General features: G+C 58.1%; 2 protein-coding genes and 1 long non-coding RNA gene across 4 annotated transcripts; 2 read left to right on the top strand and 1 right to left on the bottom strand.

The window, feature by feature from the left end:
- The first annotated feature begins 3,719 nt into the window (after positions 1 to 3,719).
- LOC138427634 (uncharacterized) lies at positions 3,720 to 6,588 on the top strand. Its single transcript, XR_011252093.1, has 3 exons — positions 3,720 to 5,826; positions 6,007 to 6,128; positions 6,248 to 6,588. It is a non-coding gene; the product is annotated as an uncharacterized lncRNA (long non-coding RNA).
- Positions 6,589 to 7,089: 501 nt separating this feature from the next.
- Positions 7,090 to 10,555, top strand: FUOM (fucose mutarotase). Its single transcript, XM_069567459.1, has 6 exons — positions 7,090 to 7,220; positions 7,670 to 7,738; positions 8,821 to 8,891; positions 9,060 to 9,158; positions 9,908 to 9,981; positions 10,228 to 10,555. Exons 1-6 carry the CDS (start codon positions 7,136 to 7,138, stop codon positions 10,292 to 10,294), a joined length of 465 nt encoding a protein of 154 aa, XP_069423560.1. The 5' UTR covers positions 7,090 to 7,135; the 3' UTR covers positions 10,295 to 10,555.
- A 5,959-nt stretch (positions 10,556 to 16,514) lies between these two features.
- On the bottom strand, positions 16,515 to 20,183 carry PRAP1 (proline rich acidic protein 1). 2 transcript variants are annotated; one of them, XM_069567461.1, is made up of 5 exons: positions 20,074 to 20,183; positions 18,087 to 18,153; positions 17,426 to 17,475; positions 16,898 to 16,995; positions 16,515 to 16,789 (listed from the first exon to the last, which is right to left on the bottom strand). In XM_069567461.1, the coding sequence occupies exons 1-5, from the start codon at positions 20,079 to 20,081 to the stop codon at positions 16,578 to 16,580; spliced, it is 435 nt and encodes a 144-aa protein (XP_069423562.1). In that variant the 5' UTR covers positions 20,082 to 20,183; the 3' UTR covers positions 16,515 to 16,577. The 2 variants fall into 2 exon arrangements, with proteins under 2 accessions (XP_069423562.1, XP_069423563.1); XM_069567462.1 differs by lacking the exon at positions 20,074 to 20,183 and adding an exon at positions 19,152 to 19,300.
- Positions 20,184 to 25,807: the final 5,624 nt, after the last annotated feature.

Genomic DNA, 25,807 nt, shown 5'->3' with positions numbered 1-25,807 from the left:
CCCAGGTTGTAACAGTAACAGTCCATTTCTTTCCATGGCTGAACATGATTCCTGCTCGCATTCTCTTCAGTGGCCCTGACGTCTTTCATGGCGTGTGTCCATTGTGATCTGCTTGCTCAGGTGGCGTAGCGTGTTGAGACCGTGCCCAGGTTCCCGTGTCGCCGTCGTGACGACAGTGCGGCACACTTTCTCTGCGTGAACCCTTGCACTTCACCTCAGGCACGTCTGTGAGGGTCTTGTCATGTATCAGAACCGCTGCCGCCTCTCCAGCCCCTCACAGTACACGCAGCAGGCAGGCCGGGGTGCAGCCTCATCCCCCTCGGCAGAGGGTCGCAGAGCGGCTCACATGGGGCCAGAACGCCAGGGTAAGTCGTTGAAGGTGCTGGATGATGGGGTCGCCCTCGCACGGAGAGCAAGGAAGCAGGCGCAAAGGGACGGTGAGATCAGGCTCTGCTGGGGCCGCAAGGCCAGGCCCGGCCGGCGGTCCTCACCGTGACAGACGTGGGGACCCACGTGCCAAAGCTGCGGGTCACGCGCCCTCTGGAATGCACCAGCAGAGGCGTCTGCAGGGGGAGCTTCACGTTGAGGAAGTAAATGCGTTAGTTTAGCTTTCCACACGCGTCACGCCTGGCCTCATGATTGCTTCCTGGAGGGACTACACTGGTGGCCCAGTTACCAAGACTGAGCTCCCAGTGCAGGGGTCTGAGTCCAGCCCCTGATCAGACAGCTAGATCCCACATGCTGCAACTGAAAAAAAAAAAAAGCTGCACAGAAGATCCTGCAAGCCACCACTAAGACCCAGCACAGCCAAACAAACAATAAATTTGACTGTGACTAATGGAGTCCCGAGTGCTGGGGGCCAGGTGGAAGGAGCCCTTCCGAGGCCCATAGGCACCCTTGTCCTAGTGGCCCAGCTGGAAGCTAAGGGCTGGACGTGAGGCCCACATGTGAGTGTCCGTGTGTGTCTCAAAGGTCTGCACCCACAGGGCCTTGTGGGTTTCAGAATGTGGCAGGGATGGATCCTACCCTCAGGCCCAGGGAACAGAACCTTCTCTTTGGGCTGTGTGCTGGCCCCGGGCTTGGCAGAGACGGGACTGTCCACGTGTGACCACGTGCTTTGCTGTATGTGAGAGGGCAGCAGGCAAACCCTAGGCAGATGGCAGGGACCACAGGCCCAGAGAGCCCTCCACTCCCTCTTGAGTTAATTGACCTCCCGCCCCATATTGGTTTTGGGTTGTGATTGGTTTTTGAAGCTGAGAACTTCCTTCTCACGTATCCATAAACTTGGTTTTTCCTTCCTATATCTCTACTAAAAAAATAAGCTTCAGGGAACGTTAACTACGAGTCTCCACTCGGGCCTCAGAGCAGGCGCTGCTCGCGCTGGTGCAGTCGGTCACTGTGGGTGGCTGGTGTGTGGGCAGCTTTGGCCACCAAGGCTCCTCAGGGACGGGCAGTGGGTGTGGGGTGTCTGTTGCCTCCAGGTTACTTCCCTGGAGCCTGCCAGGCCTCTGGGCACGTCACCACAGGCAGGGCTGAGGTCCACTGAGGGATGAGGTGGAGGGGGCAGGGCCCAAGGGGAGAGAGCCTGGCCTGTCCAGGCTCTGAGTTGGGCTTTCCTGCAGGGCCAACAGCAGTAAGTCCTCAGGTGAGCAAGGTAGCTAGCCCTGGAAGGAGGGGCCCAAGCACGGAAGGCTGAGAGCTGGCTGGCCTGAGCAAAGCTGGTCTGCAGGCTGGCAGCGAGGTTAGGTGCTGGGCTCTAAAACGGGGGTATTGCCCAGCTGGTGCAGGCATGGGCATCTGAACTGGGGTCTGCCCTCTACCCTGAGTGCATGGATTGGGGGGCAGGGGGGTAGGGATGGGCCAGACACAGGGTGGAGGGCCGAGGCTGGCGCAGCAGGATTTTTGTTGACGTCTTGGCACAGGAGCCATCTGCATTAGTCAGCTACTGCTGCCTAACAAATTATTGCCAAGTTTATTAGATTTTAACACCAAAGCAAGTGTTCTGCAGGGAGACACCACACTGCCTTTTACAACGTGCCCCCAGAAGCCAGGCAGCAGCTTGTAGAGCATATTCTATTGGCGGCAGTCACAGAAGCCCACCTGGCTCAAGAAAGGAGACAGGCCCGCTTCTCGGGAGGCACATCACGCACGGCACGGTGGCGGTGCTGCCACTTAGGGAGGACAGTTACGCGCGTCCACGAAAGAGAGTGCACAGCCCGAAGCTGAGGATCATGCCTTGTGCAGTGGCCTTGCTGAAGACTGCAGCCCTGGACACAGCCTCTCAGAGTGCTGTGAGGGGCCTGCTCCACAGAGCTGAGGGAGTGTAAGTAGATGGGGCAGGGGGTCCCCAGAGAAAGAGGCAGGAATGGCTTTCTCGACTGATACCATGTTCAGTTCAGTCGCTCAGTCGTGTCCGACTCTTTGTGACCCCACGGCCTGCAGCACACCATGCTTCCCTGTCCACCACCAAACCGAGTTTTCTCAAACTCTTGTCCATCAAGTCAGTGATGCCATCCAACCATCTCATCCTCTGTCGTCCCCTTCTCCTCCTGCCTCAGTCTTTCCCAGCATAGAGTCTTTTCCAGTCAGTCAGTTCTTCACACCAGGTGGCCAAAGGATTGGAGCTTCAGCAGCAGGCCTTCCAATGAATATTCAGGACTGATTTCCTTTAGGGTTGACTGATCTGATCTCCTTGCAGTCCAAGGAACTCTCAAGAGTCTTCTCCAACACCACAGTTCAAAAGCATCAATTCTTTGGCACTCAGCTTTCTTTATGGTCCAGCTCTCACATCCATACATGACTACTGGAAAAACCATAGCTTTGACTATACAGACCTTTGTCAGTAAAGTAACGTCTCTGCTTTTGAATATGCTGTCTAGGTTTGTCATAGTTTTTCTTCCAAGGAGCAAGCATCTTTTAATTTCATGGCTACAGTCAAATCTACAGTGATTTTGGAGCCCAAGAATATAAAGTCTCTAACTATTTCCATTGTTTCCCCATCTATTTGCCATGAAGTGATGGGACCAGATGCCATGATCTTTGTTTTCTGAATGCTGAGTTTGAAGCCAGCTTTTTTACTCTCCTCTTTCACCTTTACCAAGAGGCTCTTTAGCTTCTCTTTCTGTTGTAAGAGTGGTGTCATCTGCATATCTGAAGTTATTGATATTTCTCCCGGCAGTCTTGATTCCAGCTTGTGCTTCCTCCACTCCAGCGTTTCTCATGATGTACTCTGCATAGAAGTTAAATAAGCCAAGTGACAATATACAGCCTGGACGTACTCCTTTCCCAATTTAGAACCAGTCTGTTGTTCCATGTCCAGTTCTAACTGTTGCTTCTTGACCTTCATACAGATTTCTCAGGAGGCAGGTAAGGTGGTATGGTATTTTCATCTCTTGAAGAATTTTCCACAGTTTGTTGTGATCCACACAGTCAAAGGCTTTGGCATAGTCAATAAAGCAGAAGTAGATGTTTTTCTGGAACTCTCTTGCTTTTTCTAAGATCCAACGGATGTTGACAATCAGGTCTCTGGTTCCTCTGCCTTTTCTAAATCCAGCTTGTACATCTGGAAGTTCTTGATTCACATAATATTGGAGCCTACCTTGGAGGATTTTGAGCATGACCTTGCTAGCATGTAAAATGAGTACAATTGTGTGGTAGTTTGAGCATTCTTTGGCATTGCCTTTGAGATGGGAATGAAAACTGACCTTTTCCAGTCCTATGGCCACTGCTGAGTTTTCCAAATTTGTTGGCATATTGAGTGCAGCACTTTCACAGCATAAGAGGCATTCTTGATGGAAGACAGCCCGTTTTGGTCTAAGCCGTCTTGTGATCTAGGCCTGGTCACGGTGCTGGCCCTTGAACAGGTCAGCCATCAGTGACCCTAAAGGCACAAGGGGACACAGGGACGGAGAAAATGCAGTGACTCCTCAAGGGATAAACGCGACAATGCACTGAGTTCTGCAGGAACTAAGGCTCCCGCCCAGGTAGAGGGTGGGCTTGTGATGCTGACCCTCCTGACTTAAGACAACAAAGACTTGGGCTCTGTTGACCTGACCTTTGCTCCAGTTTTATGTTGAATTCTCTGCTCAAGCCCCTCTGGTGGTGCCCTTAGCTTAAAACTTCCCCAGTTTTGCTAGTGGGAAAAATCCCTCGTGCTTTCCTTACTTGCTGTGAGTGATAAATTCTTCTTTTCATCGTCTTTGCCAGCTTGGTGGGGCCTTTTCGACCTCACTGAGAGGCGAACCCAGTCTTCAGGTAACAAGAGGAGCCAGTGTATATAGGGAGTTTTTGCAAACAAAACAAAAAACCGGTTATAGTTGGAGCAGCAGCAGGTCATTGCTAATAAAGAAAAGCAGACGTCTCAGTGCGTTCAGTGCCTCTGCATGGGGAGATGCCAGCGTTTGGGCTCCTCGGAATCATGCCTTTAAGATGCACCTCAGCCGTCTAGGGGCTTCCCTGGTGGCTGAGACAGTAAAGCGTCTGCCTGCGATGCAGGAGACCCGGGTTCGATCCTCAGTCTGGGAAGATGCCCTGGAGAAGGAAATGGCAACCCGCTCCAGTACTCTTGCCTGGAAAATTCCATGGACAGAGGGGCCTTGTAGGCTACAGTGTATGGGGTCGCAAAGAGTCGGACACGACTGAGCGGCTTCACTCACTTCACTTCAGCTATCTAGGGCCAGGATCATTTTTTCTTCTCCGTAGTAAACCCCCTCAGGGCGCAGCTCGGGTGCAGCTGCAGTGGCTGAAGGCTCGGTGGCCTCGGTATCCTTTCAATGACATGGTGTGCATGCGTGCTAAGTCGTTTCAGTCTTGTCTGACTGTTTGCAACCCTATGGACTGGACCTCGCCGGCCTCCTCTGTCCATGGGATTCTCCAGATAAGAACACTGGAGTGGGTTGCCATGCACTCCTCCAGGGGGTCTTCCCGACCCAGGGATCGAACCCGTGTCTCTTCCGTCTCCTGCATTGGCAATAGGGCCACCTGGGAACATGGCAGGGACATTCTTTGTCCACACACAGCAGCCAAGATCAGTCCTCAGGACCATAGTCCTGACTCAGCCCTGGAGGCTGAGGCTGCGGCCTCCCCTTTGGGGTGATGGGTGTCTTCTCCCAGCCTCTGAGCACGGCGCACAGGAGGTGGAGACACCGTACACGGAAGCGGAGTGGTAGGTGCTCCCAGCTCTGAAGGACTGAACCTAAAGGGGTGACCCCAGAGCTGGCATCCAGGATTCCGGGCCAAAGAGTGGAGTCAGAGAGCTATTGTCCAGAGCAGGGGTGCTGCCCCAAGCCAGGCCCCTGAGGGGTCTCAGCAGGCTGACCTGGGGGTCGGGAGGGGTGCTCTCTGCACTTGGGAGGAGGTCGCCTCCACCTGTCCTCAGGGTCTTTCCAGTGTGAAGGGGTTGGCTGAAGAAGTCAGCCCTATGCCGCCACCCTCTCCTCCCCACCCCAGGGCATCACAGACCCTGTGGGCTGGAAGGGGTGGGGAGCAAGTCAGCAAGGCCTGGGGGCAGAACAGAGGCCTGGAGCAAGGAAGGCACTGGGGGGCTCCGAGCACAAATGTGGGGTTCCGGATCCTGGACCCAGTGGGGTCCCGAAGCCCCCAAAACCGGCGGCTGCTGGTGAAGCGTAAAAGTTAGAATCTTACATAACCTCCTGCTCATTCTGCCTCTGTGACTCAGCTTGCTCCTCGCAAGGTCTGGATCATGCAGTCTCAGAAAGCGGGGACTCACAACGCTAGGAACTGGAGCTCGTCTCACTCACCCTTGTCCTGCTCTTTGCAATCGCCCAGCCCCTGCAAACCTGCTGAATCATGCCTGTCAGCGTAAAGGTCAGGCTTCTCCCTCCCTATCTTGACTGATGTTCCCTTAGTTTAAACCAGCGTATAACAGCTAGTGTTGCCCACTATCAAGTGAAAAAAAAAACAATCCATGGAAGTCTCCAGGCCAGAATACTGGAGTGGGTAGATCTTCCCAACCCAGGGATCGAACCCAGGTCTCCCACATTGCAGGGGGATTCTTCACCAGCTGAGCCACAAGGGAAGCAAGCCCAAGAATACTGGAGTGGGTAGCCTATCCCTTCTCCAGGGAATCTTTCCGACTCAGGAACCAAACGAGGTCTCCTGCATTGCAGGTGGGTTCTTTACCAACTGAGCCATGAGGGAAGCCCACTGTAGGAAAGTGAAGTCGCTCGGTCTTTGAGACCCCATGGACTGTAGCCTACCAGGCTCCTCTGTCCATGGGATTTTCCAGGCAGTAGTACTGGAGTGGATTGCTTGGAGAACCCCAGAGATGGTGGAGCGTGGTGGGCTGCCATCTATGGGATCGCACAGAGTCGGACACGACTGAAGCAACTTAGCAGCAGCAGCAGCAGCAGCACTCGAGTGGATTGCCATTTCCTTCTCCAGGGGATCTTCCCGGCCCAAGGATCGGACCCAGGTCTCCCGCATTGTAGACAGACGCTTTACCGTCTGAGCCACCAGAAAGCCCACTATAGTCTGTCTCCAAAAACTCTGTAACCCCTTTGCTCGGGGCTTAGAGCTTGGAGTGTTAACTCCTCCGGGCCCCCTGACATGATAAATCTGAGTTCTCCAGCTCTCCGAGTGTGGTTCTTAGTTTCTCTAGAACTGGTTCCGGCAACGCTGGGACGGGCTGGTGTCCACCGCTCCCCAAACGACCCCTGGTCCGCAGCGCTTGGCTGGGGAACCCTCCGTCCAGACCCTGCCCACCCCAGGTCCCGCCCCCCGCGCAGCCCCGCGCAGCCCCGCCCCGCGCAGCCCCGCCCCGCGCAGCCCCGCCCCGCGCAGCCCCGCCCCGCGCAGCCCCGCCCCCCGCAGCCCCGCCCGCGCAGCCCCGCCCCGCGCAGCCCCGCCCCGCGCAGCCCCGCCCCGCGCAGCCCCGCCCCGCGCAGCCCCGCCCCGCGCAGCCCCGCCCCGCGCAGCCCCGCCCCGCGCAGCCCCGCCCCGCGCAGCCCCGCCCCGCGCAGCCCCGCCCCGCGCAGCCCCGCCCCGCGCAGCCCCGCCCCGCGCAGCCCCGCCCCGCGCAGCCCCGCCCCGCGCAGCCCCGCCCCGCGCAGCCCCGCCCCGCGCAGCCCCGCCCCGCGCAGCCCCGCCCCCGGCCGCCAGCCCGCGGCCCGCGACCATGGTGGTGCTCAAGGGCATCCCCGCGCTCCTGTCCCCGGAGCTGCTCTTCGCCCTGGCGCGGATGGGGCACGGAGATGAGATCGGTGAGCGCGGGGTCCGGGCCTCCGGGAGAGCTGGCCCCGCGAGCCGCAGGCAGGCAGGGCGCCGGGCCTGGGCGGGGGCGGGCAGGTCCGGTTCCCTCTCCAGCCCGGCGTCCGGGCCGATCGCCCCCGCGCACGCCCCGCCGCAGCCCGCGCTCCAGCCCCGTCCGCTCACGGCCCTCGGGCCCGCACCGCCGGCGCCCGGGCTGGTCTGGGACGTGTGCGTCGGTCCCTCTTCCTGGGACCGCGGCCGCGCGCCTGGAGCCCGCCCAGCCTTCGGCTACCCCGCAAGTCCTCGGGCGCGCAGGCTCCGGTCCCTCGCGATCGCAGACCCGGGCGGGGCGGGGCGAGTCCTCAGGCGTCGGCCCTGCGGCTCCGGGTCTGTGCCCCCCACGCGGCGCGAGGAACGTGAGCCGACCCAGCGCTGATGTCTGGCCGTGCGGGCCCTCCAGTTCTTGCAGACGTGAACTTCCCCAGCAGCTCCATCTGTAGAGGCGGCCCGGAGGAGATCCGCGCCGACGGTGAGCCCCGCCTGCCGCAGGGTGGGTGGGAGGGTGCGCTGGGCTCTGGGCCGCCGGCTGCTGAGGCTCTGCCCCGCCCCCACCAAGCCCGCAGGAACTGCCCCAGGGACCCAGGAGGTCTCAGCAGATTCTCCCCGCAGCCCCCGCCCCCAGACGGGAGCCTGGGCCTCCTGCCCCGTCTCACGCAGCACTTGGTGGCCTCTTACAAATGGGGAAACAGGCCTGACCGAGCGGTGGTGCCCAGCCCAGTACAGGAGCTCAGCTTGTGCTCTGCTGTGGAATCCCAGCACTGCTGCTGCTAAGTCGCTTCAGTCGTGTCCGACTCTGTGCGACCCCACAGATGGCAGCCCACCAGGCTCCCCTGTCCCTGGGATTCTCCAGGCAAGAACACTGGAGTGGGCTGCCATTTCCTTCTCCACCCAGCACTGGCGCCCTGGCCCCAAATGTTCCAGGTGTCCGCACACTCACACGCCTCTAACGGCCTTCTCACCTTCTCGTGGGGTTGGGGGGTGGGGGAGCAGGGCAGGTCGCGCAAGGGGACAGTGGGAGGTGAGACTGGGGGTCGGGACCAGGTCCTGGAGGGGACACGAAAGAGAGGGGTTAGCAGTCCTGACGGTAATGGAGGTGGGCTGGGCTTGGATGTGCCTGGTGCTTCCCACCCCCAGTGATGTTCTGAGGGTGGGACAGTCCTTTCTTTTCACGGGCTTCTGTATTTCCCAGTTTTGTACGTGAACACACGCTAGTTTAACAATCAGAAACCAACTTTCAGGAGAGCAGAGGGCCTTGGAGCCAAGCGGGACAGGTCTGACGGCAGCTAAGAGAGGCCTCTTTTCAGACCCCACTATCATCTCAGGGGGTCATTTCCAGGGCCTCCTTGGATCAAGAAAGTGGCCTGGCTGCCCCTCATGGTGGACACGTGTTTGAGGTCACCACCAACGGCCTGTGTGGAAGAGTGAAGGTGGGGTGGGCAGGGGCAGACAGAGACAGGGGCCGCGGCTCCGGCGGGGAGACTCAGTGTGACCTCGTCAGTGTTCCCACGCGGGCCGCTCACACCTGTGTCTGAGGCCGTCCTCTGCCCGCAGGCCTGGGCATCCCCCAGCTCCTAGAGGCCGTGCTGCAGCTGCTACCCCTGGACACCTACGTGCAGAGCCCGGTAAGGCTGCTCCAGGCCTCGGCTTACCCTCTGCCAGAGCGCAGGGACCACTTGCCCTGATGGGGATGGGAAGGACGCATGTTCCCGAGGCGCTGAGCCAACCAGAGGAGCCCTGAGGGCGCCCGGGGGGAGGGGGGTGGCCACAGAGCCGAGCCTCTCCGTCTCTAGGCTGTGGTCATGGAGCCGGTGCCCAGCGACAGGAAGAACGGCCTGCTGGCCCCAGTGTGGACGAGCTACCAGTCTGTCCTTTCCAGGGCTGGCTATGAGGTGAGCCTAAGATCCCCACTGGGAAAGGGCCCAGGGACCCTCTGTGCCTTGGAGGCCCAGGAAAAGTGAAAGACAGCCCCGGAACTATGGCCCACGGTTATGCGAGCTCCCACCCCGGCCAACCCCCTCCCTCCCGGGACCCTCATCTAACTCTGCCTGGGGGTCCTCACACACCCCATCCTGAGAATAGCAGGGTACTCCTGGCTCCCACTTGTGGCCAGAGGCCTGGCCCGATGCTGCCTGTCGCCCCTTGTCCTGCAAAGGGCCGGGCAGGTCTTGGGTGGGACTTTCCTGAAAGGACCCGGGGCTCCTGGTCTGGACAGTAGCCCCACCACCCACCATTCTGAGGGCTGGTGCTGCTGCTAAGTCACTTCAGTCGTGTCCGACTCTGTGCGACCCCATAGATGACAGCCCACCAGGCTCCGCCGTCCCAGGGATTCTCCAGGCAAGAACACTGGAGTGGGTTGCCATTTCCTTCTCCAATGCATGAAAGTGAAAAGTGAAAGTGAAGTTGCTCAGTCGTGTCTGACTCTTAGCGACCCCATAGACAGCAGCCTACCAGGCTCCTCTGCCCATGGGATTTTGCAGCTCAGGTGATTCTGGGGCCCCAAGCAGGTGGCCACCACGGCCCCCTGTGTCCCTGCCTGCCCAGTCCGCACAGGTCAGAAGGCCAGTGTCCTTGGGGCCCTTGCCTGCAGTTTCCCATTGCCCTCGGGCCTGAGCTTCAACCCTCCCACTCTGCCTTCCAGTTCTCCCTGGGGATGGTGGAGAGGTTTGCGTTTTATGAACGGGCGAAAAAGGCTTTTGCTGTTGTGGCAACAGGGTGAGTTCTGGCTGGATCCACTGGGCCCACTGGGTTGCGCTACGTCTGCCAAGCAGGGTCCCTACCCGTCCCCACTCCAGAGCTCTCGCCACCCTCCATGCAGCCCCTGCCCCTGAACTAAACACCCCACAGGGAATGAGAGAGGCAAGGGGTTTCCTGGGCGTGCGCGGGTGGGCGCCAGAGCGGTGGTCCGGGTAGCTGGGGCCTCTCCATCCCCGCCTGCCGCTCAGCCTGCTCCTTGTGCAGGGAGACAGCCCTCTACGGGAATCTCATCCTCAAGAAGGGGGTGCTGGCTCCTGAAGACCTGTGCTAAGCCTGTTGAAGACCACCCACCCAGAGAGGAATCTACACCCCCCGAGCCTGCCGAGGCCACCAGCAGACACGTCCGTCCGGTGGCCAGATGAGCCAGCCTGGCCCTCCCCAGCAGCACCCAAAGCTCGCCCCGCCGGGACCCTGCGTGGGCCTCTGCTGACCAGGGCCGGGGTCATCCCGTTTATGGAAATGATGCAAAAGTGTGGTGGTGTGCCCAGCGCTGGGTCCAAAGCTTTAAACAGTAGCGGTTTCCTGACTCACAGAGGCCTGTTTGATGCTGAGTGCAAGGGAGGCTGTTGGCTCCCCAGAGAGCAGACCCCCACTCACTCCTGGTGAATCCTCAGAGGGGAGGTAAGGCCTTCCTCCCAGCAGGTTTGGGTCACCTGCTTGGCAGGTCCAGGGGGATGTGGAACAAGAGTGCACACAGGTAGAGAGAGACCTGTGAGTGGGGAGAGCACACATGGGGTCTGGGTGGGGGTCCTTGGTGAGGTAGCACAGGGCAGGGGGCCTGGAGGGGGTGTGCCAGCCTCCCGGGCAGCCCTGAGTGGGCGTGGGCTTGGGCTAGTCCTGCTCAGCTGCAAGCACTAAGGTGGTCCTTGAAGAAGGGGCTGGGGCCGTTCCTTCAGCCCAAAAGGTAGGAGGGAAGGTGTCAGGGGCTGGCCCGGAAGCTCTCGGGACCGACCAGACCGTCAGCTGGTGGGGGGGCAGTGCCGTGTTCCCGCTCCAGTGGTTAAGCACCTACTGACTGGGCACACACAAACCTGAGTGCGTCTGGGGATGGCCGGGGTGGTGGCAGAGGGGAAGCGACGGCCTCCTGGCATCTTCTCAAATTGAGTCTCAAACTACGGTGGGCAGGGGTCCCACTGGCCACTGCACAGGGTACCTCCCTGAGGGTTCCCTCCTTCCTCCTCCAGACTACAGGACTAGACGCGGGAGCTGGGGTGACCGGGGATCCCCAGGGCTCGGGGGAGGCTCCCGTGGTCTGGACCGGGGCTGGTAGATCTGGAGGACAGATAGGCACACTGGGCAGATCTGGGACTCAGCCTGGGGAGGGGACTGTGTTCTGGCCCGCCACCGCTGGGGCTTAATCTCAGACCTCTGACCCCACAGCCAGCCACTTCCAGCCACAGAAGGGCCTCTCTTGAAACAGCTTTGTTGAGGTGGATTCTCATGCAGTGGCTGATCACGTTTAACGTGTTCAGGTGAACTCCTCTGGGTGCTGAATCAGCACCTCCACCCCCACCCCCCAGGATGGCACTTTGCAGAGTTTCGCTCAAGCGGAAGGCCGCTTGTGCCCAGCATGCTTGTGTGGGGTGCTTGCCGTGTGAGTCCACGATTCCTCTTTGCTGCTGAGCGGAGTTCCCCCGCTCCCCGGCACCTCCTGGGGGGCTCTGGGTTGCTTCCAGCTCTTAGCTGTTACAGATGAGCTTGCTGTGAACATGAGTGGGGTAAGCACCCCTGTTGAAGGCTTGACTGTAGGGCACGTGTGTGTGTGACTTTGTAAGAAGCCCCCAGGCTGTTTCAGGCCGCTGAGCAGGCCCCAGCCCCAGAGAATGCGCCTTCCGGCCCGGGGCCTGTTCCCCCCAGCGGGACTCGCCCGGCGTCACCTGCAGCCCTCATTCTCCTTCCCTGACGGCTGATGACGCTGAGCGTCCTCTCGGGGGGGTGTGGCCTTCTGTCTGCTGTCTCTGCTGACGTGAGTGGTCAGGCTCTTGCCGGTTCTGGACCACGGCCTTTAGCGATCCTGGTCCCCACTTCTCCTGGGGCCCCAGCGGCTGACCTGCTGTCCAGCTGGGCCCCGGCACCGCCTGCCCAGGCTGCGTCGGGTCCCGCAGGCTCAGGCTCAGGACCGCCCCGACGACTCCCTTCTCCAGATGCCACTCCGAAGTGCCTCTAGCTGACTGGCTGTAGACTCAGGGCTCCTACCACCCCTCCTCGGGCTTGATTGCTTTCCTCAAGCAGCTCACAGAACTGAGGGAAAAAGCCACTCCCTGGATCACCGTTCACCCTAAAAGGACAGGGCGTGGGGACCACCAGGTGAGTGGGTCCTGGGGGCGGCGCGTCCCTGCCCTCTGGGCTGCCGCTCTCCCCACCCCCTCACGGGCTCAGCAGCCCTAGAGCTCTCTAGATCCAGCCTTCTGATTTTCTCTGGAGGCTTCATGACGTGCACTGGCCACTGGCGATTGATCCAACCCCCAGCCCCCTCCCCTCCCTCAGGACTGGGTGTGGGGCTGGAAGTTCCAACCCTCGATTCCTGGTGGGTAACTGGCCCCATCCTTAGGGACCTTCCCAGAGTCACCTCTTTCGCACAGTGAAGGGCCGCACTCATCACAGCAAGTCCCGAGGGTTTAGGACGTCCGTGCCAGGATCAGGGATGAAGACCGAAGATGTTTCTGACGACAGATTGCCGTATCACAGCATTTTTCAGTTAGTACAGGCTCTTGCTGGGGATCCCCTGTGCCCACCAGAAGGGTCTCGTTCAGTCATGTCCCACTCTTTGCAACCCCATGGATGCCAGGCTTCCCTGTCCTACACGATCTGGAGCTTGCTCCAACTCACATCCATTGAGTTGGTGATGCCATCAACCATCTCATCCTCGACTCGGTGGTTCCCGAGTCGTCCCCTTCTCCTGCCGTCCATCTTTCCCAGCATCAGGGTTTTTTCTAATGAGTCAGTTCTTTGCATCAGGTGGCCAAAGTACGGGAGCTTCAGCTTCACCATCAGTCCTTTCAATGAATATTCAGGACTCATTTCCTTTAGGATTGGCTGGTTTCATCTACTTGCAGTTAAAGGGACTTACAAGAGTCTTCTCCAACACCACAGTTCAAAAGCATCAATTCTTCAAGGCTCAGCCTTCTTTATGATCCAACTCTCACATCCATACAGGACTATGGGAAAAACCAAAGCTTTGAGTAGACAGACTTCTGTTGGCAAAGTTATGTCTCTGCTTTTTAGTAGGCTGTCTAGGTTGGTCATATCTTTTCTGCCAAGGAGCAAGTGTCTTTTAATTTCATGGTTGCAGTTACCACTTGCAGTGATTTGGGACCCTGAAGAAATAAAGTCTCTCACTGTTTCCATTGTTCACCCGTGTATTTGCCATGAAGTGATGGGACCGGATGTCATGATCTTAGTTTTTTGAATGTTGAGCTTTAAGCCAACATTTTTCACTCTCCTCTTTCACCTTCACCAAGAGGCTCTTTAGCTCCTCTTCACTTTCTGCCATAAGGGTGGTGTCATCTGCATATCTGACGTTATTGATATTTCCCCCAGAATGTGCTTCATCCAGCCTGGCATTTCGCATGATGTACTCTGCATATAAGTTAAATAAGCAAGGTAACAATATACAGCATTGATGTACTCCTTTCCCAATTTTGAGCCAGTCTGTTGTTCCATGTCCAGTTCTAACTGTTGCTTCCTGACCTGTATACAGGTTTCTCAGGAGGCAGGTCAGGTAGTCTAGTATTCACATCTCTTTAAGAATTTTCCACAGTTGTGATCCACAGTCAAAGGCTTTAGCATAGTCAATGAAGCAGAAGTAGATGTTTTCCTAGAATTCTCTTGCTTTTTCTATGCTCCAACAGATGTTGGCAATTTGATCTCTGGTTCCTCTGCCTTTTTCAAAATACAACTTGTACGTTGGAAGCTCATTTTGAGCATTACTTTGCTAGCATGTGAGATGAGTGCAATTGTGCAGTAGTTTGAGCATTCCTTGGCATTGCCTTTCTTTGGGATTGGAATGAACACTGACCTTTTCCAGTCCTGTGGCCACTGCTGAGTTTTCCAAAGTGCTGGCATATTGAGTGCAGCACTTTCACAGCATCATCTTTCAGGATTTGAAACAGCTCAACTGGAATTCCATCACCTCCACTATCTTTGTTCGTAGTGATGCTTTCTAAGGCCCACTTGACTTCACATTCCAGGATGTCTGGCTCTAGCTGAGTGATCACACCATTGTGATTATCTCGGTCATGAAGATCCTTTTTGTACAGTTCTTCTGTGTATTCTTGCCACCTCTTCTTAATATCTTCTGCTTCTGTTAGGTCCCTACCGTTTCTGTCCTTTATTGAGCCCATCTTTGCATGAAATGTTCCCTTGGTATCTCTGATTTTCTTGAAGAGATCTCTAGTCTTTCCCATTCTGTTGGTTTCCTCTATTTCTTTGCACTGATCGCTGAGGAAGGCTTTCTTATCTCTCCTCGCTGTACTTTGGAACTCTGCATTCAAACGGGTATATCTTTCCTTTTCTCCTTTTCCTTTCACTTCTCTTCTTTTCTCAGCTATTTGTAAGGCCTCCTCAGACAGCCATTTTGCCTTTTTGCATTTCTTTTTCTTGGGGATGGTTTTGGTCGCCATCTCCTGCACAGTGTCGCAAGCCTCCGTCCACAGCTCTTCGGGCGCTCTCTCTATCAGACCTAGTCCCTTGAATCTGTTTGTCGCTTCCACTCTTGGGTTCAACCAAATGCTCAGACTCGGGGAAGAGCACAGCCTCTGGGGGAGCAACGCCCCGTGACACCGCGGGTCACAGCCACCCCACTCGGGGCAGCTCAGGTGTGTGGAGGTGCGGGTCGGAGGGCACCGCCTGGCTAAGAGCCTGCGTCCCTAGATGGGGGTGCTGTACCCAGGGCCACTGTATCGAGGCAGAAGGCTGTGGCTCCCAGGAGGGCTGGCCTCAGTTGTCCCCTCCGTGTCCGGGTGCCTCCCCCACCAACAGTCACTGCAGAAGCGTTGCCTCGTGACTGGGGGCAGAGGGAGGTGACCATGCTCAGAGTCAAAGGACTTGGCACCCTCAGGCGGTTGAGCAGCACGAATGCCCCTGGGAGTTTAGGGGGTTGCAGGGGAAGCCAGCCAGGTGGGGCTCCTCTGACGCCCTCCACCCCGACTGCCATGAAGGAGAAGGGGCACGGCCGTTTCAGGTGACAGACCTCCCCAGGATCTCAGTCAGGGGGCTGAGTAGCCCGCGGCCTCCGCCAGTGTCCCCTGCTCACCCTGAGGCCCCCAGCGCCCGCTGCCTCTCCGCCTGGGCCTTCGGTGCAGGAAGGGCCCAAGGTGACCAGGCTCCAGCAGGGCTGGAGGCAGCTTTGGCCACAAACACCCCCTGGGCTGCCCAAGGCCGTGCTCAGTGTGGACCCGGGTCTGCCCTCCTCAGGACAGTGGTGCCCAATCGCCTGTATTCTCACTGGAGATGGCTGTCCCCTCGCTGACAGCGTGATCTGGAGGGGCCGTGTGAGGTTCAGGGCCGTGTGAGGTTCAGGGCCGCCTGAGGCCTGGGCGATTCTGGGGCAGGAGCAGGGCGCCGAGTCGGCACTGCCCCTGTACTCAGCTGGAGGGTGGTGAGGCACCTGGTGGGGACCAGCACCGCTCCGCCCCAGTTAGGACCAGACCTTGAGCAGGTCTTCCCTGATGGCTCAGCTGGTAAAGAATCCACCTGTAATGCGGGAGGCCTGGGTTTGATCCCTGGGTCGGGAAGATCCCCTGGAGAAGGGAAAGGCTACCCACTCCAGTATTCTGGCCTGGAGAATCCCATGGAGTGTACAGTCAGCCCATGGGTCGCAGGGCCGGCCGTGACTGAACGACTTTCCCTTTCTCACTTTGTGCAGATCACTGCCAGGCCGTGGTTTCATTGGTGCTGTGGGTGCGACAGCTCCCATATGGGGCTGGGAGGCTTGTACGCTGCTGAGCAGTGCATCTGGGGGTGAGGCTACCATTTGGGTCCTTGAGGAGCTCGGAACTGGGGGAGAGACATGCTGGCCCTAGGGCGCATGAGGCCCCCGCTGGGCACCTCGGTGTGTCTTAGCCCTGAGCAGGCTCCGTCCAGGTGTGGGGAGGGTCCAGGTACCAAGTGTGCCCCTCTACACCCCGAACGTGGCTGCCACAGCCAGAGCCCTCTACACCTGCGTGTGGATGCCAAGTGCGCTCCAGTGACCTGCGCCCACGGCCAACAGCGGGCCTGCTGAGCCGCCGACGCGGAGCCTAGGCCCGCCTGCCCCACTCGCCCGTGCCCGGTCCCCTGAGCCAGCAGTGCCGGGTCCCCTCCTCCCAGTCCTCCCGCTTTCCAATGCTGCTCCATCCCCGCCCATCCCAGCACCTGGGGAGGCCAGGGGAGCAGCTAGTGCCAGGCAAGAGGGCGCTGGGCGGGGCCCAGGCTCAGCTTGCACCAGGGGGACCCTGCATGTGTGGGGCCAGCCGGCAGCCCCCTTCTCCCAGACAGCAGGCGCGCCGCGATCACTGTTCTTGAGGACACGCAGCCCCCTCTGCAGGCTTTATTTCTCCCCGGCCGGGGCGGGGTCAGGGCTCCCTGGGGTGGTAGACGTGGTCTCGGTCCTCCTCAGGCCCGTGAAGCACCTGGAGAGAGGGCAGCGCCCGGGCCCAGGGCCTCGCCTCCTCCAGGGCCTCCTCGGGCCCAGCGTGGAACAGGCTGTCCCGGTCGGGCTCAGGACCCTCCCTCGGGCCCAGGACGCGGCCCAGGGTGTCCTCGGTCTCTGCCAGGGCTTTGGCACCTGGGGACAGACAGAGCGGCTGTGGCCTCCATCTCCCTCCCGAGGCGCCATCCATCCATCCAAGCCGACCCCATGGCCTCCGGCCCAGCGGGCAGTGCCTGCCCCCACCTTTCTGCTCCTCACTGGGGGCCATGAGCTTGGGTGCCATGAGTAGCCAGATGAGCTGGTCGTCCTTCGGAGACTCGACCGCGTGGGCGTCCCAGACCCTGTGAGCCAGAGCGCAGGTTCCCATCCCGTGCACAGCAGGAGGCCCGTCCCAGGCCCAGAGCCCCAGGCCAGGGTCCCCGCCGTGCCCCTCCTGTGGGTGGACCCTGGAGGAGGCTCGGGGGCTTGGCCAGGGCAGGTCAGCGGAGCCCGGGACTTGCAGACAGGGCTGTGGCCGCCCGGCCCGCACGGCCATCATCTGCCGCCTTGGCCGCCCAGCGGGCGCCAGCCTAGAGGGTGCCAGGGAGCTGGGGGCTGAGGGGCTGGATCCCCTGGGTGGGGCGGTGAGGGGACTGCTCAGCCCCCCAGGCCTGCGCTCTGTGCCGCTGGTCAGCTCTCAGGGGCTCCCGTACCTCCTCTCCCCAAAGCTGGACACGACCCCCCTTCCACCAAGGTGCCCAGGGGACAGAAAGGACTGCCAGGGGCACTCACTCCTGTGTGTCCTGCTCAGCGCCGACTTTGCCTTTGGTCTGGACGTGGACCTGGGAGAGCGAGGCCGCAGGTGAGGCACAGCGCAGCGCTCCGAGGGTGCAGTCGTGGGGGGCGGCTGGGAGGGGCCGCACAGAGGCCCCCGAGGCACTGCCGGCTCCATCCTGCCCCGGGTCTCTGGCTGGAGGCCCTGCGGTTTCTGGGGACCCTTGGGGACAGCACAGGGGCTGCGGCCTGAGCACGGGGGCTAGTTCCTCTGCCTGTCCTTCCGGCAGGGCCGACAGGGACGGGGAGCCGGTGAAACGGCGACCCACTGCAGTGACTGGGCCCAGCAGCTGCGGGACAGCTGTGCCTGTCCTCCTGCGTCTCCCCCTTGACCTGGGCACTCGCAGGCTGTAGGGCGGGGCGGCCTGGACCCGGGGCTGCAGAAGGACATGGTCCCAGCAGTCGTGGCCCCCTGGACAACCCCACACGTGGAGGGGTCCTGGGCTTCCCAGCACAGGGGCACCTCACCAGGCCCCCTCTTCCACCTGGCTCACCTGGGGTCATCGAGACTTGTCCAGCAGACCCTGCTGAGGCCCCCGGTGCCCACAGGCCCTGCGGTCGCATCCGCTGGTGCCTTTCTCCAGCCCCGGGGGCGGCTGGGTGAGGAGCCCACACGTACCTGGAGGGTCCGGGCTGAGCCTGCCTCCAGCAGCAACACAGCCATCAGGCTGGCGAGCAGCAGGAGCCTGGGGGCAGAGGGGAGGGTGAGGGGCGGGCTGCTCCTGCCCTGTGGCGTCCAGGCAGGACTCCTGGCCTGGCCAGCAGTGGTCCAACCAGGGAAGCCAGGGCGGGTTCTGCTCAGGTTCACAGCTAGCGTCACAGACCAAGACACGCAGGCCAGGCTCACACCTGATCCCCACCCTGCAGGCCCTGGTTTCCCACGGGCCTTGCCTGCGGCTCTGGAACCACGTACTCAGGGCCTGGGGCCAAGGGACGGGTGGGGTGCGAGCTCAGGGCTCCTCTCTTGGGGCCCACGGCACCCCAAGGCTATACCCTGTGGCTCCTCAGAGGCAGACAGCACTTCCCTCCGCCCCGGAGACGTGGGCAGGAAAGATGGGGTGCTCTGCGTGGACACCTGCAGCCTGACCTTGAGGAGCTCAAAGACCAAGCCCGAGCAGGGCTTCTGGGGAGCGCGGCCGAGGCTGGGCGCGGGCGGTGCGGGGGACATGAGTTGGCCTGAGCGCTCGAGGGGGCTGGGCTGACGGCAGGGGCGTGAGGCGTGTTAGGGTGCACACGTGTGCAGGTGTGTGCTGTGTGCGTGCCCTGGTATCTCACGTTATTAAACCTCAGGACACTAGGCCCCTGTGGACGTTATTAAACCTCAGGACACTAGGCCCCTGTGGAGTTGCTGCTGCTGCGTGTGTCCACTTCAGTCGTGTCTGGCCCTGAACTGAGACCTCACTGCAGTCTGGGCCCTCCCGGGACAGAATCCAAACCAGACAGTCCAGGATCGCCTAGCACCGCGGGGGCAGCGGCCTGTAGCCCCTGCCTTCCAGGCCTGGTGGAGAGCAGCCCGCCACGCCGGCCACCCGCAGCTGCTGCGTGTTCCGGGCTCAGGTTGCTGCCCGGCACGGCCTCCACTTCTGTGCCGCTCGAGCTCCTTGTGTCTGCTGACTGGTTGCTGCCCAGTTTCCCAGACTGGAAACTCCAGTGGGGTTTCACTTCAATAAACAGACCATCTCACCTGCCGAGCACAGCTCAGCTGTCTGTGTGTAGGGAGCGTTCCGCTCCTGGAAAAGGCCTGGGGGCCGTGGTTGGGGAGGGGCCCAAGGCTTCCTGCCTGATGCTCAGCTTCGCTTCCAGCCCCACGGAGACCTTCGCCCCTCCGGTGACTCAGCACGTCGAGGTGGGGGTTTCCAGGCACATCACGGGGGCAAAGGGCAGGCACCTGCCCTGGTCTGCAGGGCGCTGGCCTGACCTGGGCGCCGAGCCCTAGGCAGAGGCTCTGAACACCAGGAGGTCCCCAAGTCACTGATGGGCCCACCTCGTGTCCAAGCTGGGATTCCTGGAAGAGCCCCCAGGACAGGACGGCCAGGGGAGCTCTGACTTGAGGAGGGGCCCACAGGAGGGGGCGCCCAGCAGGAGCCTCAGAACTTCCCGGGCTCAACCCCAGCTCCCAGGGTGATGAGCCATTGGGTCCCAGCTGCCGCCCCCCCAGGACCCCCCAGGCCTCCAGCCCTACCTCAGCCTCTTAACCCCGTTTCCATTTTGTCAGCCATAGACCTGCCTCCTCTGACCCTGGTGTCTCCCCCCTGCCTCCAGGGGCTCTCAGGTGCTTCTCAGGGCCAAGGGGCCCCAAGGGACAGGGGTTCTCGCTCCCGAACCACAGGGGTGGCCTTTGGAGATGGAGCCCTGGGGACAGCAACCATTCTGGTGACTCAGGAGGGAGAGCTCTGTCCCCAAGCCCGGAACACCCAGGAGGAGCCAGAGCCTGGGGTGCCAGCCAGACAGAGCCTGGACCCCCGTCCAGAACCAAGCGGAGCTCTGGACACAGGTGCCCCGAGCCTGGTCCCTGTGCTGGGGCTCTGGACCCAAGGGACCGCCCAGCAAAGCTGTGGTTAGACGGGGTGTGGAGGGGACCCAGGTTTAAGGATGCTGGGCATTACCTTCTCATGTCAGGCCGCCTTCCTGGTGCACAGGGTGCTCTGGGGGCCTACGGTTTCAGACCCAGGCAGCCAGCAGCCCGGGTGTCCAGAGGCCTGCTCCCGCTCCTCCCGCTCTTGCCGCTCCAGGCTTTATGGCCCGCATGTGGGTGTGTCTGGACACAGGTCAGGGGCCAGGGATCCTGGCTGTGCTAACAAGGTGACTGGGTCCCCCTCCACCCGTCGGTCACACCCATGACCCTCCCTAGGAGCGGCTCTCAGCCTGCTCCTGAGACCTGGCTCAGCCCTGCCGCCCCATCTCTCCACACGCTGGGACCCGCACCGCCTGCACCCCACCCGCCTGTGTTCTGATGCTTCAGGCCTTGTCACTGGGGCAGGGGGCGGTGGGGGTTCTGACCCCAAGCTGGGCCAACTATGGCTGGAAGCCAGAGGGCATCCCAGCCCGCCCTGCCCACTGGGCCCTCAGCCACAGCTGCAGGACTCCTGAAATGTCAGCCATATCTGACTCTATCCCATATTGTCACACAGTTATCACACGAGAGCTCTTCCAGTGAAAGCGCACCTCTGCGGATCACACTGCCGACTGTGCGTGTAGACGTCCCCACGCAGGGTCTACGGTTCCTGCAGCTGCAGCTCTCAAGCCTTCAAGATGCAGAGCAGACCCAGGCCTTTCACTCTCTGCACAGAGAGTAGTCGTAACAGCTCTGCCTGCTCATCGCTGCTCCTCTGCGGGCCACACCACACCGTAGCTGTCCTCGCCCGGACGCTGTGATGGTGCAGACGGGCTCTGGCCCTTGGAGCTGCTCATTGCCTCGCCTCACATGAAAGGACTCTGTGCATGCTCCGGCGGGTCCGACTCTGCTACCCCGCAGACTGCAGCCCACCAGGCTCCTCTGTCCATGGGATTTCCCAGGCAAGAGTACTGGAGTGGGTTGCCATTTCCTCCTCCAGGGGATCTTTCTGACCTGGGTCTCCTGCACGGGAGGCAGTTCTTTACTGTCTGAACCATCAGGGAAGACCTGAACTACTCACAGCTGAGCCAGGATTTTAGCCCAGGGCATAAACATTCCTCCACTAAAGGCAACATGGCGACTGCTGTTATTGTTCGCTCACCAAGTCGTGTCTGACTCTGCAACCCCATGGGCTGCAGCATGCCAGGCCTCCTGGTCCCTCACCATCTCCCAGAGTTTGCCCAAGCTTGTGTCCATTGAATCAGTGATGCCATCCAACCACTTCATCCTCTGCTGCCCGAGGAGGGAATGGCAAACCACTCTAGTATTCTTGCTGTGATAATCCCATGAACTGTATAAAAAGGCAAAAAGATAGTCGACTATTAGCAGCACTTACAAAGCTAGCCCTGCCCGCAACAATCAACTTAATTAGAGAGTTGTTCCTAGCAGTGACACTGAGTCCCCCTAAAGCTGAGTTCCCTGAGCTCATGATTAATCTCTCCACCCTGAACTTTATCCCATTCTTGTTCCCTCTGACCTCAACCTGTGCTCCCTAAATGCCAATTAATCAGAATCAGGTGACTGACTGCTCCAGTTGATAACAGCGTTAATGGACTTAAATTGCTGTCGGAGATTAGCCACCCATTCAGCTTTGGATGTGAGAGTTGGACTGTGAAGAAGGCTGAATGCCAAAGAATTGATGCTTTTGAACTGTGGTGCTGGAGAAGACTCTTGAGGGTCCCTTGGTCTGCAAGGAGATCCAACCAGTCCATTCTGAAGGAGCTCAGCCCTGGGATTTCTTTGGAAGGAATGATCCTGAAGCTGAAACTCCAGTACTTTGGCCACCTCATGTGAAGAGTTGACTCATTGGAAAAGACCCTGATGCTGGAAGGGATTGGGGGCAGGAGGAGAAGGGGACGACCGAGGATTAGATGGCTGGATGGCGTCATGGACTTGATGGACGTGAGTCTGAGTGAACTCCGGGAGCTGGTGATAAACAGGGAGGCCTGGTGTGCTGCGATTCATGGGGTCGCAAAGAGTTGGACACGACTGAGCGACTGAACTGAACTGAACTGAACAGCTTGTTTCTCCAGGCACGGTGAGCTCACAGATCCTGGAGCCAGGGGCCACCTGGCCTGAGAGTGTGAACCAGAGACATCAGGACTCCTGGAACCAGGCTCCAAAATGTCACAAAGGGTGACTGATCCCAGCCTCTTTCTTTGTGCTCTTTTTAAATAAATCTCCTAACTCAAAGACCAAGTATGTTGAAGGCTTACCTGAGTTGGTCTGAGTGGATCTGAGGACTGTGTCCCCACCCTTGCCTGTTGTTCGGTCACTCAGTGGGGTCTGACTCTTTGCGAGACCCCTGGACCTCAGCACGCCAGGCTTCCTGCCCTTCACTCTCTCTTGGAGTTTCCTCACACTCACGTCCATTGAGTTGATGATGCCATCCAGCCATCTCATCCTCTGTCATCCCCTTCTCCTCCTGCCTTCAATCTTCCCCAGCATCAGGGTCTCTTCCGAAGAGTTGGCTCTTCGAATCAGGTGGCCAAAGTATTGGAACTTCAGCTTCAGCATCAGTCCTTCCAATGAATATTCAGGACTGATCTCCTTTAGGATTGATGGGTTTCATCCCCTTGCAGTCCAAAGAACTCTCGAGTCTTTTCCAACACCACAGTTCAAAAACATCACTTCTTTGGCACTCAGCCTTCTTTATGGGCCAACTCTCATATCTGTGCATGACTACTGCAAAAACCATAGCTTTGACTAATGGACCTTCATCAGCAAAATGATGTCTCTGCTTTTTAATACTCTATCTAGTTTTGTCATAGCTTTTCTTCCAAGCACCAGGCATCTTTTAATTGCATGGCTGCACTCACCACCTGCAGTGATTTTGGAGCCCAAGGTAATGAACTTTGTCACGGTTTCCACGTTTTCCCCAACTATTTGCCATGAAGAGATGGGATAGGATGTCATGATCTTGGTTTTTTGAATGTTGAGTTTAAGCCAGCTTTTTCACTCTCCTCTTTCACCTTCATCAAGAGGCTCTTTAGTTCCTCCTCGTTTTCTGCCATAAGGCTGGTGCATCTGCACATCTGAGCTTATTTCTCTCAGCAGTCTTGATTCCAGCTTGTGCTTCATCCAGCCTGGCATTTCGCATGATGTACCCTGCATAGAAGTTAAATAAGCAGGTGACAGTACAGCCTTGACATACTCCTTTTCCAGTTTGGAACCAGTCTGTTGTTCCATGTCCAGTTCTAACTGTTGCTTCTTGACCTGCATACAGATTTCCTAGGAGACCGGTAAGGTGGTCTGTTATTCCCACTTCTTGAAGAATTTTCCACAGTTGGTTGTGATCCACACAGTCAAAGGCTTTGGCATAGTCAATAAAGCAGAAGTCGATGTCTTTCTAGAACTCTCTTGCTTTATCTATGATACAATGGATGTTGGCAATTTGATCTCTGGTTCCTCTGCCTTTTCTAAATCCATTGTAAATATGGAAATTTTCGGTTCATGTACTGTTGAAGCCTGGCTTGGAGAATTTTGAGCATTACTTTGGCAGCGTGTGAGATGAGTGCAATTGTGCGGTAGTTTGAGCATTTTTGGCATTGCCTTTCTTTGGGATTGGAATGAACACTGACCTTTTCCAGTCCTGTGGCCGCTGCTGAGTTCTTCTCTAAAAATGGCAGAAGGACCCTTGCTCGCCTCCAGGGCAAACCATCCACTATCACAGCAACCCAGGTCCATGCCCCGACCACGAACGCCAAAGGGGCTGAAGCGGGACGGCGCTGTGATGGCCCGCAAGAGCTTCTAGAACTGACACCGAAAACGATGTCCTTTGCATCACAGGAGATCGGAATGCAAAAGTAGGAAGTCAGGAGATACCTGGAGTAATAGGCAAGTTTGGTCTTGGGGTGCAAAATGGAGCAGAGCAAAGGCCAACAGAGCTTCACCACGAGAACACACTGGTCACAGCAAACACTCTCTTCCAACAACAGAAGAGATGACTCTACCTGTGGCCACTGCTGGTTTCCAAATTTCCTGGCATATTGAGTGTAGCACTTGAACAGCATCATTTTTTAGGATTTGAAACAGCTCAGCTGGAAATCCATCACCTCCGCTAGCTTTGTCCCTAGTAATTCCTCCTAAAGCCCACTTGACTTCACGCCCAGGGTGTCTGGCTCTAGGTGAGTGATCACACCATCGTGGTTATCTGGGTCATTCAGACCTTTTTTGTATAGGTCTTCTGTGTATTCTTGCCACCTCTTCTTAATTTCTTCTGCTTCTGTTAGGCCCATGTCCCTTATTGTGCCAATCTTGGCATGAAACGTTCCCTTGGTGTCCCTAATTTTCTTGAAGAGATCTCTAGTGTTTCCCTGCTATTGTTTTCCTCTATTTCTTTGCATTGTTCACTTAAGAAGGCTTTATCGCTCCTTGCTATTCTTTGGAACTCTGCATTCAGATGGGAAATACTTGTTGTCAGAACTTGCTTTCTACCTTGAGGGACAGGAGCCCTTCCTGGGCTGCAGTGATGTCATCTTTCCAGTAGCTGACATCACTACCAGCCTAACAGGAGTCAGTACATTCCTCACCACCTCAGTGTCTGCGCTCCACTCAAACCAACCAGGCCACGTAGCACTAACTACCAAGAGTAACCAACCAGCTTGGCATGCCGCCAGCCTGTACAGTGCACGCTCCACAGCTCTTACTTATAGCCTGTGGTGAACAAGATATTTGAAAAATGTTGTTGTTGTTTAGTTACTAAGTCATGTCTGACTCTTTTCGACCCCATGGACTGTAGCCACCAGGCTCCTCTGTCCATGGGATTTCCCAGGCAAGAATACTGGAGTGGGTTGCCGTTTCCTCCTCTTGGGGATCTTCCTGACCCAAGAATGGAACCTGTGTCTCCTGCATCGCAGGCAGATTCTTTACCCCTGGACCAGCAGGGAAGCCTGAGACAACTGCATATTCATATGCAAAAAACAAAAATTAGACCTGTAACTTACACTGTACACAAGCACCTCAAAATGCATCATAGGCTTAAATGCAAAAGTTAAACTTACAAAACCACTGGAAGAAAAAAATGGGATAATATTCATAGACTTGGATTAAGGAAACAGTTCTTAAGCACAACACCAAAAGCATGACAGATAACAGAGAAAACTGATTTCTGGGGCTTCAGCAAAATTACAAACTTCACTTCAAAAGAGACTCAAGAAAGTGAAAAGGTAAGTCACACACTGGGAGAGACTATTTGCAAATCTTCTGAGGCCAGAATATATGAAGAGTTTTACAACTCAGTAACAAGGAGACAAACAACTGGAAAAAGTCCAGAACATTTAAGCCAACATTTCACCAAACGTATACAGGTGGCAAAGAAACCCACGGAGAGATGTATAGCTACTGACAAAGCAGAAGCAGTGTTTGGAGGCAGGACGAGACAGGGCACGCGGAAGGCCCCCGGCCCTGGGCCTGCTCACGTACGCCTGCCGCGTGCGTCCACCAGACCCCTCGAGAGCGAGAGCATCTGCCTCACCACGGAGGCCAGATTGTTTCCCTTCTTCCCTCCCTTCCTAGTTCTGTAGGGGCCAAGCTGACGTGCAGCTCGACTCATACGTGGTTTTTTTTACACATATTTATGTACTTTCCCTGTGCTGGGTCTGGTGCTGCCCGCGGGCTTCCTCTGGTTGCAGAGAGGGGGGTCCACTCTGCACTGCAGCACTCGGGCTTCCTGCTGCGGCGGCCCCTCTCGTTGTGGGGCGCAGGCCCCCGGCCTGGGGGCTTCA

Source organism: Ovis canadensis, chromosome 22 (assembly GCF_042477335.2).
Source record: "Ovis canadensis isolate MfBH-ARS-UI-01 breed Bighorn chromosome 22, ARS-UI_OviCan_v2, whole genome shotgun sequence".
NCBI classification, from domain to species: domain Eukaryota; kingdom Metazoa; phylum Chordata; class Mammalia; order Artiodactyla; family Bovidae; genus Ovis; species Ovis canadensis.
This window is presented reverse-complemented; position numbering and strand designations above follow the sequence as displayed.